At 44.4% G+C, this 15,162-nt stretch overlaps 1 protein-coding gene across 1 annotated transcript; it reads left to right on the top strand.

The window, feature by feature from the left end:
* The first annotated feature begins 6,903 nt into the window (after nucleotides 1–6,903).
* Nucleotides 6,904–15,004, top strand: LOC132591202 (claudin-22-like). Its single transcript, XM_088658172.1, has 2 exons — nucleotides 6,904–6,920; nucleotides 14,013–15,004. Exons 1-2 carry the CDS (start codon nucleotides 6,904–6,906, stop codon nucleotides 14,467–14,469), a joined length of 474 nt encoding a protein of 157 aa, XP_088514298.1. The 3' UTR covers nucleotides 14,470–15,004.
* Nucleotides 15,005–15,162: the final 158 nt, after the last annotated feature.

Below are 15,162 nucleotides of genomic sequence, written 5' to 3'. Positions count from 1 at the left end.
TAATTTGTCGCTCCCCCCTCCATGACGGCACCTGGGGTGACCCTCCCCCTGCCCCCGCTTTCCTACACCCCTGCCCAGAAGGTGGAGGAGGAGGAGGAGGAGGGAGAAGGGAAACCCAGCTACTCTGCACCAATCGGATTTGTGGTGTTCCTAGCCGTTCTTGCTGTAATCCTCGCTGGCGCACATATTATGAAATGCCAAGTTCCTGGAAATCCTTCAGCGGTGAGAGAGCTGGCAGGCAACACCACGGGGAGAAGTCCTGATTGGCAACACAAGAAGTGCCTGTATCCCGTGCTGCGGTGGAGCAAGAGGGATGAGGGGGTGCCCCCGTCACCCAGGGGGATATATGCCAACCTTCAGCAGACTAGATGAATGAGGTTTCTCAGTGAGAAACCCACCAAAACCTAAGCAGAGGGAGAGAGGTGGTTTTCCTTAGCCTTGAATGCTGTCGTAACATAAGAAGCTGCCTTATACAGAGGTCAGACCATTGGTTGAGTCCACACTGCCAGAGGGTACGACCAGTCCTACATGGATATGCCAGGCATTGAACCTGGGGCCTTCTGTGTGCACAGCAGATGTCCTACCACTGATCAGTGGCTCTTCTCCTAAAACCCACCATGTTTCTCTTTTGAAAATCCATTTCTTATGACCAGGGTTTCCCAAACTTGGGTCTCTAGCTGTTTTTGGACTCCCATGATCCCAATCTAGCAGGACCAGTGGTCAAGGATGATGGGAATGGTAGTCCAAACCTATCTGGAGAGACCCAAGTTTGGGAAACCCTGATGGTGACAAACCAAAATGTCACAAAATGGCAAGCAAATTTCTGCTTAATCAGGCTGGACATTGAGCAGAGCAGGAGGGGAGCAGGGATATAGGGTTTTTTGTTTTTTTGTTAAGCTGAATTGGTATCGAAGTCATAATCCAAGGATGGGAACCTGTTAGACTCTCCCATCATCATCCCTGACCACTGTGGCCATGTTGGCTGGGAATGGTGGCAGTTGAGGTTGGGCAACACCTGGAGGGCTCCATTTGTGCAATAATATCTACACTGATAAATTAGCTTTCAAAACCAAACCATTTTTATTGTACAGTCTTAGAAGGACCATGCCTATGGAGGTTGTTATGAGGCATGCCTGCACTTCAGATTGATGATGTCCATTCTCGCAGGCAGATTCCTCCCCCCCTCCTTCTCACAAGGAGTCAGAAGAATCAGTGTAGTGATAGTACCAGGCTGGGACCTGGGAGGCCAAGGTTCAGCAGTGAAGCTCACTGGGTGACCTTAAGCTGAGAGGCAGTGACTGGCCCTACTTACCTCACAGGTTCTGGGGATTAAATGAGGAGATGGGGGAACCATGGGGTATAAGTAAAGATTGCCACCCTATCTTCTGTTTCCTTTCTGCCTCCATGAAGTTGCATCTTTTGAAGGAATGCAATGGCGGTAGTTATAGTATTATATTCTACACAGCACTTTGGAAGATCCAGAGACTATCTTTTGGCAGATGGCACCCCTATTGCATCAGTGCTCTTACAACCATAGCATAGGTGCCCAATTGAGGCCACAAACAAGTGGCTTATTTAGGGCTACTTGGCAAATGCATGCAGTGGCTAGATCTAAACAGAGGACAGTCTGGTTCAGAATCTCAAGAGCGAGTCTTGGGAGGTCCAGCAAATGACCTCAGTTAGGCCACTGTTCGTTCACTCTTGGTCCAAAACAGCCCTCCCCAATTGAGTGCCCACCAGATATTTTGGCCTATAACTCCCATCAGCCCCAGCCAGCATGGCAATGGTGGTCAGGGATGATGGGCGCTGAAGTCCAAAACATCTGGAGGGCATGAGGTTGCAGAAGGCTGGTCTAAATGACTGGCCTGCATCACACACAATATGTGACTATCCGAAGGGACCGGAAGCTGGATGAGAACACAGGTCCATCTAGCCCAGCCTCCTACATCCTACCATAGGCCTCTAGGAACCCAGCAAAGGAGAGTTTGAAGGCAACAGGTCTCTGCTGCTCTCTCACTTCCTCTGATATTCACTGTGAGAATGAGCAACAATTCATGAACCAAAATTCATCAAAGTCTGCACTTCGATGAATTTTGCAATGCAGTTCTCTAGCCAAGCTTTGTGTATGAAAATGCATATAGGGTTTGCATAAAAATATTCATATTAGTGAAAATGATGTAAAAATGCATTATACAGTACTGGGAACACTGTGTTGCAGAAATGTGTATATTAGGCAAAATTGCATACCAAAACGGTTGAGTGTTATCCAACTAAAGTGTCAATGATAAAGCAAAGATTTCTACTTGTGCAGTGGGATTTCCCCCTCACCTCTCTTCCCTCTGCACCCTCCCCAAATCTGCTCCAGAGCGTTGGGGAGACCTTTAGAGCAGATTTAGGGGGGTGCATGGTGGGGAACAGTAGGAGAGAAAGTTCCTTTGGGAAAGTGGAAATCCTTGCGCCAACAGAATGAGTTGCTCAGCACAACTTTTGAGACAACCATACACTGGGAGAACTTTGCACTAAAATGTTGGTGAATTTCCAGGTGTTCACAAGGCAATCAGGTGCTGCAAGAAACAACCAACTCTATCAGCCCAGCCAGGGCTGGAGGGGACTCGGCTGGGAAAGGCTGGCCTAGGAAAATTCAGGCAAAAAGCAGAAGGCGTTCCTTCCCACTCCTGACAGCATTTCAGCATTTGCCCTCTCTCTTTGACCTGACAAAATGCAAGCCGTTTGTTATATCGCACACACCCAACTAGCCCATTTTTCTGGGACAATGACAATCCCTGTTCCTGACAAAACCCTGCCCCTATTTTTTTTGCCATTTCGAAAGCTGCTCTATTCTGTTAGCGGGCACAAAGATGCACATACTAATCATTTGGGTTGCAAATATCTCCTGCATCTGTTGTTTTAATACGTCAGATGGGAGGTATCTGAATGCCAGCGGTGGGGTGGTGAGAGTGTCAGGCCAGGGTCACAAAAACACTAGCTGGAATCCCCACTCGGACCTTCTCTTAGCTTTACCTTTCTGAGAGTTCTGCCATGAAGATAAAATGGGAGGGGGGGCACGAAACATCTTGGAGGTAAAGAGGAGTATATACCTAGTGAGCAAACAATTTGTGCACCAATCACACACACGTGTGGATGCAAAAATCCCCACAACCACTTCCCCCTTCACTGCCTGCACCTGGGTAGCAAATACTGGCTGGTTTTTTTGCGTAGCACCTACTCTCCGGCAAATAAATACGAGAATTCTCTAGCAAAACCTTTTAGGCGTATTTAGTTGGAAACAGCAGCGCAGTTCTGGGCACGTTTACTCAGAAGCAAGTCCCACTGTATTCAGTGATGCTTAGTTTAAGGCAAGTGGATAATGAATCACAGCCTTAAGTTCAATGGGGTTTACTCCCTACAAGTGTGTGTGTGGGGGGGGGGGGAATCCAACCCAAATATCCTACCAAAACACTCTCACAGAGCATTTCCATTTGTATTTACTGGCAACTAAGTCTCAGTAGGCTCGGTGGAATTTACTGCCTTGTAAGTGTGCAAAGGACAGCAAGCTTAATTATTTTTTAAGTCAACTGGTCAGGTTAATTGGCAGCAAGTAAAAGTGGGCAGTGGAAGAATGTACCTCCTGGGGAAAGCAGAGGCCTGTTACAAGCAGTACCCAAGAACGTTCCAGATGGCTTCCTATTTGCACAAAGACAGGGATTTATTTATTTATTTATTTTGAAAAATGTCATCCAGGAGGGCTTTCAAGTTAAGTGTGCTCACAGGATAATTTCCTTTTCCTTTCTGGATTCATGAGCTGGGATTGGGAGGTGGGCATTTCTGTAAACCACCAGGCAGTGATCCCACTAAAGGGGCTGGTGATGGGGAAAGGTAAGATCCACAGACAGGCTCAAGGGAGCTTCCTTTAAGATAAATGTAAAATCGCATTGCAAGATAGCATCAGATTCAAAGATGTTTAGCTATGAACCAGGATATATCTGTATACCTCTTATAAGATATAGGTAGCCGCAAGGAAATGTGATGTGGTCTGAAACACTGGGATGGGGGGGAGCCACCCCATCACCCCCACTCTAAAACAACACCCCTGAAAGGAGGCAGCTGCCATGCTAAATTATGAGGGACACAGGCATACATTGAATTACCAGTCCACTTATAGACAGGGGAGGAGACTGGGGGAACCCCTCTTCATTGGGAGAGGAAAGAACCTGATCATATAACTATGTCTGTCTATATAGCCAACTTTTGGGGAGACTTAAAGGTATTGGTGGGGAAGCCTTATATACTATACATTCACTTATCCACTGTAGAACTGTCACTTTCCTCCAAGAGTTTCCCCCGGTTGACTTCTGCCAAAATGAGAGATCCAATCACTATCCCATTACAGCCTCTCGGCATTCAGAGTTGGTGGCAAGCAGTACACCTACCTCATCTCTCCAGCGGAGTGTGCTGCGAGGGCCGGATCCAGTGAGCCCCAAAGGCACAGCAAATTCCTGTCCTTTCTGCTGTCACTCCTACCGGTCCGTTAATCTAGAGCCCCTTGCTAGGTCTTCAGCTCTGGGGTCCCTGCACTCCCCAACACGTTCCCATCCATTCTGGAAGAAGCAAAAAAAGCCAACCAAAAAACCCCCTTTCTTTTCCCCCAGTTTGTGCATTCAGAGCTGGTGGGGGAGATGGAGAGAGCCAGGCGGCAGCCTTCCAATCCTGTTCTGGGAGAAGAAGGTCACCCGTTAATCTGTCTCAATGACACGCAGAATTACCTCAAGATGATTTAATCAGAGAGGCCTGGGCAAGGAGGAGAGATGCTGGCTGGGAGACTCCAGGCCCCACAGGGTTAATCTCTTGGAGACTGAGGCACATGGTGGGTCCATGTTGCCCCCTGCCCCCCTCCCCATATCCACATCTGCCGGCATCTGCTCTAAACTTCCAAGCTCTTCCATGTGTTGTGTGGGGCAGACTGAAATGCTAACCGTCAACTAGAATGAGAAAATGATGATAATTTAAAGGAGAGATTAAGACACAATTCCTGACCTAAGTGGGGAAAGGTGTCTGGATTTCTGCTCCTCCCGAGAACCAGGACAGAACCTGTCTACCACAACGGCCCGAGTTTCGCTTTCCGCACCTAGAAAAAGGCCTGAATGACACCTACCAAGAGGAGAGATTAAGAGTCTATATTTACGCCTGCTTATGAAGGAGCTAGGAGATGTGCTCATGGAGAAGGCAAGTGGACAAGAAAGGAGAGGGCCGGCTGAGAGAAGACATTCAGTGGTGGCCCTCGCAACGAGTTGGGTGCTGAATGCCTGAGGAATGGTGCTAGGAGACACTGAGTCCCCACCTAGTTTGGGCATGGGGCAGATTTGGAAATGGGAAAAAGCGTCATGGGCTCCACAGAATAGCTACTTCACAGGACACAAAATGAGCGATGCTCAGAACCAGCCCATCCAAAAGACAGGTGAAACATCTGCACCTCTCTTCCCTCCTCCAAGAAACCAAACCAAACCAAACCAAACCACAGGCCAGAAAGCAAGCAACAGCTCCCCACCCCAAATAGGCAAAACACCCTCTCAAAATCCCAACATTCCTCAAACAAAAGGAAAAGCAGGCAACTCGCCCTCAAACAAACCAGAGCAGGGAAAGCACCCCCCAAATAGAGGCTAAAGCATTCTGGGGAAGAGGAAGTAAGAGGTCAGGAGAAATGAACTAAGTTTTCCAGTCAGATCAGCATCCCCTCCACCCTGGGTAAAAGAATTAATTTCCAAAACATCAGCTATAAAAATTAAAATTTGGGACGGGTGCCAGGATCTTGACTGGTGATAATGTATCATGATATATTGATATATCACAGTGTTTTGCTGGTGATATATCACAATGTTGAAATCCAGATACCACCCAGCCCTATTACTCAGTCACCCAAAAGTCTTGGGCCATAACTGCCTAGATTGGGTCTGCCATAGCCAGGATTCGTCCGTCAAAAATGGCGTCTGGGCATAATTATCGAGTATTGGTTATAAATGTCCAGGAAAACCCAGGTGTATGGCAGACCATATGGGAAGGTGTTTTTTTAAGCGAATTTCCCAAAAATTACCGGTAGCTAAAAGAACTTCATTTTTGTGTGGAGATTTTGCACAAAAAGCTCAACAACTTTGCCACAAAACAAAAGTTCAACTTCTGTGTCCGGATTTACACTTTTTGTAATATGGCAACCCTAGATATTTTGCAAGAGTAAAGTAATGGGGGGGGGGGAGGCAGTCAACTCTATCAGCATCTCATAGAAGGGGAATAAATACCCTGGAAGTGGGGTGGGGCACCTTCCTTTTTGGTCAATATGATTGGTCAATAGGATGTCAGAACAACAAGGAGCTGTGCATCACAAAATCAGTGGATTTCCTGTAGGAATTACCTTTTTATAAATATTTTTTATGTTTTTCAATTTTATACATGTCAATAATTTTACAATCGTTTTAACATTCCGAAACTCAACTTCCTTCCCCCTCTTTCTGCAGTTCCTTAAATTTATTTTTTTATATTTTCTGCATATTCCAAATTAACTTAACCATTTATTCATCTACTTTAAATGTATACTCTTATAAAACTGCAGGTTATTACAATAATCCTGCCAATGTTCTTATCTGTTTACAGTTTGTTTGTAAATATTCAATAAACCATTTCCATTCTTTTATAAAAAGTTCTTATTTTTCCAGTAAGTTTCGCCCTTACTATTCCTACAGGAATTATCACCCTCAGAATAAAACTTGCCTGGTAGACTGAAAACAATCCCATTCCTCATGAAAAGTCTTTGAGAGGGTGCCATTTGCCCAGTGTAAACTCTGTGGCTAGAGAAAGGGACTCCCTTTCACTGCACCGGGACAGAAAAATTCTCAACCCAGCTCTGAGGCCGTGATGGTACTAAGTGAATCGTAAATCGCTTTGTGGTTTATGAAATATTCTAAGTCCAGAGACAGGGAGAGGATAAAAGCCAGGAAAATCTGCAGACTACATTTAAACCTGTCTCCAGCCACACAGGGAGGAGGGCGGGTTAAAAATAGCAATGGTTAACCTGTTGGTTATAAATAACTACTTAGCCAGTGTTGTAAACGGCTCGAGGATTATTAATACATATGGAAGGTTTTAATCACTTAGTTGCTTACTGCCAGAGTTTAGGTAAACGATGTCTAGAGGCATCTACTTCAACTGCAATTTGCATTTGTGGTTTCAGGGATAAATGCAGTCTCCCTCTTTTCCTAATCTGCATGCACGGCACATGTATTGATGCAAGGAGAGGGTCATGGAGGTCCTCAAACCAGGACCCACCATGCTGACAATAAATAGATCAATGGTACTTAAAAAAAATTCGCTTTTGTGTATCCGATTCAGTATGTTTCTGGGTGCAATTCAAAGTATTGGCATTCATCCCTCTGAGGTCTTGCATTATGTCACTCTCCTCTTCTGAAATTATTCTATATTTATTTATACCCTGTCTTTCCCCCAACAGGGAGTCCAAGTGGCTTAAAGATAAAAATAAGAACAGACAAAACATTTTTTAAAAAAATCAATAATTTAATACAATGATGGCAGTGGACAAAGATGTAACTTTTGAATAGATGTTTTTGGTAACAAAAAAAGGGGGGGGAATGAAACACACAGAAACAATTAAAACATTGCAATAAAAACAGGATGGCACCAAGCCCTTTCATTAAAAGCAGTCAGTTCCACAAAGCCTGTTGGGACAAGAAAGTCTTCACCTGCCATCAGAAGGACGACAAGGAGGGAGTCAATCAAACTTCTCTAGGGTGCGAGTTCCAGAGTCTGGGAGCAGACTTTGCTAGTTTCATTCTCAAGAGACAATGGAGTGCATCTCTGGGTGTGAAGTTAAACCGCTACGTTAGCAGCACCCAGGTGACCTCCCTGTGGTGCAAGCCTAGGCAGTGTGTATGGAGGTCCTACCCAGATGAAAAGGCACACACACCCTGGCCTCCAAAATAATAATAATAATAATAATAATAATAATAATAATAATAATAATAATAATTTATTTATACTCTACCCATCCGCTTGGGTTTCCCCAGCCACTCTGGGTGGCTTCCAACAAAATATTAAAATACAATAGTGCGTCAAACATTAAAAGCTTCCCTAGTCTGGTAGTTGTTTTTCTCTTTGACATTTTGTTGGGAGGGCATTCCACAGGGCGGGTGCCACTACTGAGAAGGCCCTCTGTCTGGCTCCCTGTAACCTCACTTCTCACAGGGTGGGAACAGCCAGAAGGCCCTCGGAGCTGAACCTCAGTGTCCAGGCTGAACGATGGGGGTGGAGACGCTCCTTCAGGTATACTGGACAGAGGCCGTTTAGGCCTTTAAAGGTCAGCACCAACTGTGCTTGAAAATGTACTGGGAGCCAATGTGGGTCTTTCAGGACCAGTGTTATATGGTCCTGGCGGCCGCTCCCAGTCACCAGTCTAGCTGCTGCATTCTGGATTAGTTGTAGTTTCTGGGTCACCTTCAAAGGTAGCCCCACATAGAGAGTGTTACATTAGTCCAAGCGGGAGATAACCAGAGCATGCACCACTCTGGCTAGACAGTACACGGGCAGGTAGGGTCTCAGCCTGCGTACCAGATGGAGCTGGTAGACAGCTGCCCTGGACACAGAATTGACCTGCGCCTCCATGAACAGCTGTGAGTCCAAAATGATCTGCTAAGTGCCTACCCTGTTATTCTTTTGGTGTTTGGCATACTTTGCAATGGCTGTTTTAAGCAAAATGAATTTTATCTTGTTTCAAAACTAGAACAGTATGTCCCCTTTGAAGATGCATCTTGGCATAAAATTGATGAAGCAGTGTTCTTTTAAGTTAGCCTTCCACACCTACTGGTCTCCAGGTGTTCGGACTACCATTCCAGTCAGCCCCAGTCAGCACAGCACAACCACAGGGAATCCTATCTGGATGTTTTACCGGTAAAACAGACTTTGCAGTCTATTGCATCTTTAGGTCTCAATTCAGTAAAATTTTTGTTCCTGTGAATTTCTTAAGAACCACTTCTAAATTCATGAGAGTGTGTATATGTTGCAATGGGAGAGGAGCTCTGCGGTAGATTTCACTGGAATTGCTAGCTGATCACTCCAGCTGTATACTTTGCTTAAAATAACTAACACCTCTGCAGCAACCCCAACACGAGTGTTTCTGTCTTGTAACTAGGGGGAAACAAGAAAGCTTGTGGGGAAAGGCAAGGCCTGTCACCTGAAATAATACGTAATAATTTATTTATTTGCCACCCATGTGACTGGGTTCCCCCAGCCACTCTGGGCAGCTTCCAAAAAATTAAAACATCATAATAAAAAATGGCAATAGTTTGATTAGTGAAAAGCAGATTTATAGAAAGACCTCTACCTCAGAGTCAGTAGGTAACCTCATCCTAGAATCATAGAATTGTAGAGTTGGAAAGGAACCGAGAGGCTAATCAAATCCACCCCCCCCTTGCTTAACAAAGAAGGATGTTCCTACATCATCATCATCATAATTTATTATTTATACCCCGCCCATCTGGCTGGGTTTCCCCAGCCACTCTGGGCGGCTTCCAACTGAATATTAAAAACAGTACAGCATCAAACATTAAAAACTTCCCTAAACAGGGCCGCCTTCAGTTGTCTTCTAAAAGTAAAATAGTTGCTTATTGCCTTGACATCTGCTGGGAGGGCGTTCCACAGGGCGGGTGCCACTATCGAGAAGGCCCTCTGTCTGGTTCCCTGTAACCTCACTTCTCACAATGAGGGAACCGCCAGAAGGCCCTTGGTGCTGGATCTCAGTGTCCAGGCTGAATGATGGGGGTGGAGACGCTCCTTCGGGTATACTGGGCTGAGACCGTTTAGGGCTTTAAAGGTCAGTACCAACACTTTGAATTGTGCTCGGAAACGTACTGGGAGCCAGTGTAGATCTCTCAGGACCGGTGTTATGTGGTCCCGGCGGCCACTCCCAGTCACTAGTCTAGCTGCCGCATTCTGGATTAATTGCAGTTTCCGGGTCATCTTCAAAGGTAGCCCCACGTAGAGCGCATTGCAGTAGTCCAAGTGGGAGGTAACCAGAGCATGCACCACTCTGGCAAGACAGTCTGCAGGCAGGTAGGGTCTCAGCCTGCGTACCAGATGGAGCTGGTAGACATCTGCTCTGGACACAGAATTAACTTTTGCCTCCATGGACAGCTGTGAGTCCAAAATGACTCCCAGGCTGCACACCTGGTCCTTCAGGGGCACAGGGACCCCATTCAGGACCAGGGAGTCCTCCACACCTGCCCGCCTCCTGTCCCCCAAAACAGTACTTCTGTCTTGTCAGGATTCAACCTCATGTTTAGATGTTCCCTATTCTTGTTACGTACATACACATCTTAGGGCTGAGTTCTGAAGATACAGCACACGTTTCAGTGCTAAGTCCAGGCCAAAGTGAAGTTTTTGGAAGATGTGGAAATTTATCAGCACGGACTGCTTGTACTTTCCTATATACGACTACAGGAGCGAGGGTAATTCTAGCTCAGGTCTGGAAACAAGAGTTAATTCCATCAGTAGAAGACTGGAGAAGGAAAATGGTGGAATATATGGAAATTGCAAAACTAACATCGAGAATAAGACAGCAAGGAAGCGAGGTATACATGAAAAAATGGGGAAAATTGATAGCATATATAAGATAGTTGAAACAAAATAACATATTAAATAAGAAATTACTCACAGAAGGAAACAAACCCACAACAACAAATTAGAAATCTTTATTGGACATACAAATAGAAAATACAAGTACAATGTATAGTAAATTTTTTAAAAAACCACACACATATATATATTTATATATATACAAAAAGAGGATTAAACAAGAAAATATAAGTACAAAAAGAAAGAGGATGAAGGTTTAAAAACGATATGAAGAATGTTGAAAATAGACTGAAACCATAAGGAATGTTATACCGCGCAACCAAACGCATGAATATAAAAACAGCAGAAGAAAGTAGTGTGGAAGTCGATCATCGGAAATTTTTGTAACTTTAGGTTTGAACTTTAAGAGTTGTTGTTATTATTACTATACTAAGTTGAATTTTTATTGAGAATTATAGAGAATTTGTAAAGATAATGAATGTAATGAGCCCAAATGTTTGATAACGGAATATGTGGTATGCGAAAACTAATAAAAATTAATTTAAAAAATAATAATAAAGTAGGCAGACGAGTAAGAAGAGACAGGTCAAATCCACACGATAAATCTCAATGCTAGACAAATCCACACGTGGAAAAACAGATGGGGAAATCATGTAGGGTGGCTGAATGCACCAAGGACATTTGGAGGCTGGAATGTGCTTGCTTAGGGTAGCCTTCCCCAGCCTTGGAGGGCTCTGTCTATATTAAGGAAAAGCTCCCATCAACCCCAGCAAGCACCTCATGCAGTCCAAGACATGTAAAGGACCTGGCTGTGGAAGGCTGGTTTAGGAGATGAGTTGACCGATTATTGGATTGCGGTTTTGTCAGCATTTGGCTAATAGCATGCAGAAGAACTGATATTGCAACCCAGGAAGCAAAATTATTCTATATTTAGTTCCCTCCTCATTAAAAAAAAGTTAGCAGTTTATAAACTTAAAAAGAGTTCACTGTGTGCGTACACAGTCCCACACAGAAGCAGGGAAGGTTGCACTTGATTGCTCCCACCTTGAACGGACTGTTTCCAACATCCTTTCCATTTATTAACTAGTGCACAGGCCCCAAGAAGCTACTTGAAAAGACAGGTGGCATTATGTGCATTATACCGATTGCAAAAGTTCTCCAGCAAGCGACCTCCGTAAGCTGCTCCTTGAGCAAACTGGGCCTGTCACCTCTGACCCCTGAATGGACTCTTGGATCCTTAAGTATAATCACAATCTATACACAGCTGTTTTCTCTGAGCTTTGTGTATTTACTCAGTATCTGGAGAATGGCCAGGTTTTGGGGGGAAATCTGAGAAATCATGAATACTCCACCCTCTGCAATGGGGAAAAGAGGCTCAAGTACTACTCAAGAGAACCTTTCAAAGCGCATTTTAAAGAAACATTTCCTCAGCCCAAGGGCTTGTTGGTAGATGTTGGTCTTCTACCGTTGCCAGCTATGGTTTGGAACTTCTCACGGGACAGAGAGACACTGGTTTGTTTCCTTCTTCCTCCCCCATTATCCAGATCAACTCATCTCCCATCCATGTTTCCCCTTTCCTTCTACAGTCACCTCCCTCCTTTCCTAGCCAGAGCTTCTGGATATTGAAGCATTTGGTGTAACAGAGACCATCAGTTCCAGCTAACTTGAAGAGGCGAGCAAAATATGAGTTAAGTCCCCCCCCCCCGGGCTAATTGGTGAAAAGATAAACATGCTCGGCCCATAATATGGTAATTCTGCAGAGGCGGTACTGCACAAAGTGTTTCTGAACCCAGAAGGGTGTGTGGAAATGAACACCTGCATAGTGGGATTTCATGCTACAGGAAGCTAGACAAACTGCAAAGCTTACAGTTATCTTTGTGCCACGTTTCGGTGAATCTGTTTGAAGAAGTTGCTCCATCAGCCTCATCTGTGCTTCTTCGCATGCTGAAAAGGAACTTGGTCGATTGCATCGATTCAATTAACGTTGACATTTCTGCCTTGCACATGAATTAAGTTGAATTAGGATTTGTTTTTTGTTTTGTTTTTCAGATAAAGGCAAAACCAACCAGATGTGAAAAGCTTGGCCACACCTTGGAATGAGTGGTATTCTCTTCAGCTCCTCCTCCACTGTTCTTTTAAAAAAACTAGCACCAATTCAGATGGGCTCCATTGAAACCTAGAGCATATTGATGACACCGTAGCTCTATCGGAACTTCTGCTGCAAGAATCAAGCTCATCTGGAATAGAGAACATTCAAAGGCAGTTTTGTATGCCAGTCGGGAGTCCAGTCCAAATATGGCTTGGCACTGCAGTACTATAGGCCAATTGGGGGGATTAATTATCTCGCTCTTCGGCTGGGCCTCCTCTTGTGTTACAACTTTCATACCTTTTTGGAAGAACCTCAACTTGGAATTGAACGAATTGGAGACCTGGAACACAGGACTTTGGCATGCCTGCGTCATTCAAGATGAAAACATAATGGAGTGCAAAAGCTATGGCTCTCTCTTAACCCTCCCTTTGGAGACCTTTCATTGCCTACAGACAGCCACCCAATCTTAAACAACTCCTCACCCACAATAATACAACCACCAGACTTAACATGGACACTGGTACCAGAGCCTGCAATAAACCCAGATGCCAACTTTGCTGCCACATACACCCAGACAACACCATTACTGGCCCCAACAACATCCAACATACCATCTCAGGACTATTTAATTGCTCATCCTCTAACATTGTGTATGCCATCAAATGCCAACAGTGCCCTTCAGCTCTCTATATTGGACAAACAGGCCAAACCCTACGCCAAAGGATAAATGGACATAAATCTGACATCAGGAACCAGAAGACAGAAAAACCAGTAGGAGAACACTTCAATCTCCCAGGACATTCTATACAAGATCTCAAAGTAGCTGTCTTACTACAAAAGAATTTCAGAAATAAACTGGAAAGAGAAGTTGCTGAATTGCAACTTATCACCAAGCTCAAAACCATGGAGGGACCTGGTTTGAACAGAGATATCGGGTTCTTATCTCATTATACATGATAAGCGATCTTCAGCCATCTCAACCCTTGCTTTTTCATGCAAAACCATTTGCAGTCGTTTGCGGTCATCAACAGCTATCAGTCAGTCAATCACCCATTTCCACCACCCTTCTGAGTGATCCCCCATCCCCATCCCCACCCCTCCCCACCCCTTCTCTACATAAGTGCCTGGAAACTTCCATTTCACTGTATCTGAAGAAGTGTGCATGCACACGAAAGCTCATACCAAAATAAAAACTTAGTTGGTCTTTAAGGTGCTACTGAAGGAATTTTTTTATTTTACTTCGATCCAGACCAACACGGCTACCTACCTGTAACCTCCCTTTGGAGTTCAGAATCTCTAGGATTGTAATGGTTCTCTCAAATGGACTGGGATTCCTTGCCCTCTCTATTTCTATTTTGGGGTTGAACTGTCTGAAGATAAGGGAACAAAACCTTGGACTGAAAAAACGCCTCGGAATCGCCGGAGGAATTCTCTTCTGCATTTCTGGAATGGCAACCCTCGTGCCAGTCTCCTGGGTTGCCTACAACATAGTGCGAGAATTCTGGGATGAAACTGTGCCAGAGATTGTCCCAAGGTGGGAATTTGGTGAAGCATTATTCTTGGGCTGGTTTGCTGGGTTTTTCCTCATACTAGGTGGGTTTCTTCTGATCTGCTCAGCTTGTTTCCTACAAACCCAAACAAAGTCCAAGCAGTTTGCTGTCCACCGTAAGCCAGAGGTGCGAAAGGACCCCAGGTTACAAAGTCATCATCAGTACTTGCCACCTAAAAATGCAGACCTTGTAATCTGAGCTGCCTACTAAAGTCTCTTTAAAGGTTTCATGAGAACAATTTGAGATGGCCAGAATGGCTTATAACTGACTGGCTGGAAACTGGGTTATTGTCTAGGATCCTTCCAAGCATTCTTTATGGAGCACTTTTTGCCTGAAAAATATGCTTGGGAAAGCAAACATTCTGTACTTACATGTGTCATACCATGTTGTGCGGCATTTTCAGTGGCAACAGGGATACCCATCTCAATGACTGCAATGTGGGAACTTAAACATGAATGCATAGAAATAAATTGTTTTCCTTCAAAATTTACTAGAGTATTATTAATATATTAAGATGGGGACAGGGGGAATGGATACAGGATTAGAATCCCCGTTCTTTCCTGTCCAAGACTAATTTTTCCTCCAAACAATCAGGAAAGTGGCCGTTTAATGACCTACCCCTTCACTGGAAAGAATTTTTGTCAAGGAGACTGGCTGTAGTTATGATATCCAATGTCAATAGCAAGCTATCAAGTTTTATTCAACAGGCATTGTCAGACCTTTTAAGGAGTACTTAATTGCAGTGTAAAAAAAAAATATTGAACCGTTTGTTTGCTTTTCACATGCATCAGAAATCTCTGTCTTTTGAGACAATACAGTAATAGGGTTTCAGGGGAAATGGCTAAATGGACACTTCTCAAACAGAAGCATGAAGCATAGGGAAAAATACCT

The sequence above is a fragment of the Zootoca vivipara genome, chromosome 14 (assembly GCF_965207765.1).
Source record: "Zootoca vivipara chromosome 14, rZooViv2.hap1.1, whole genome shotgun sequence".
NCBI classification, from domain to species: domain Eukaryota; kingdom Metazoa; phylum Chordata; class Lepidosauria; order Squamata; family Lacertidae; genus Zootoca; species Zootoca vivipara.
The sequence above is the reverse complement of the archived record's forward strand: the minus strand, read 5'-3'. Positions and strand labels throughout refer to the sequence as shown.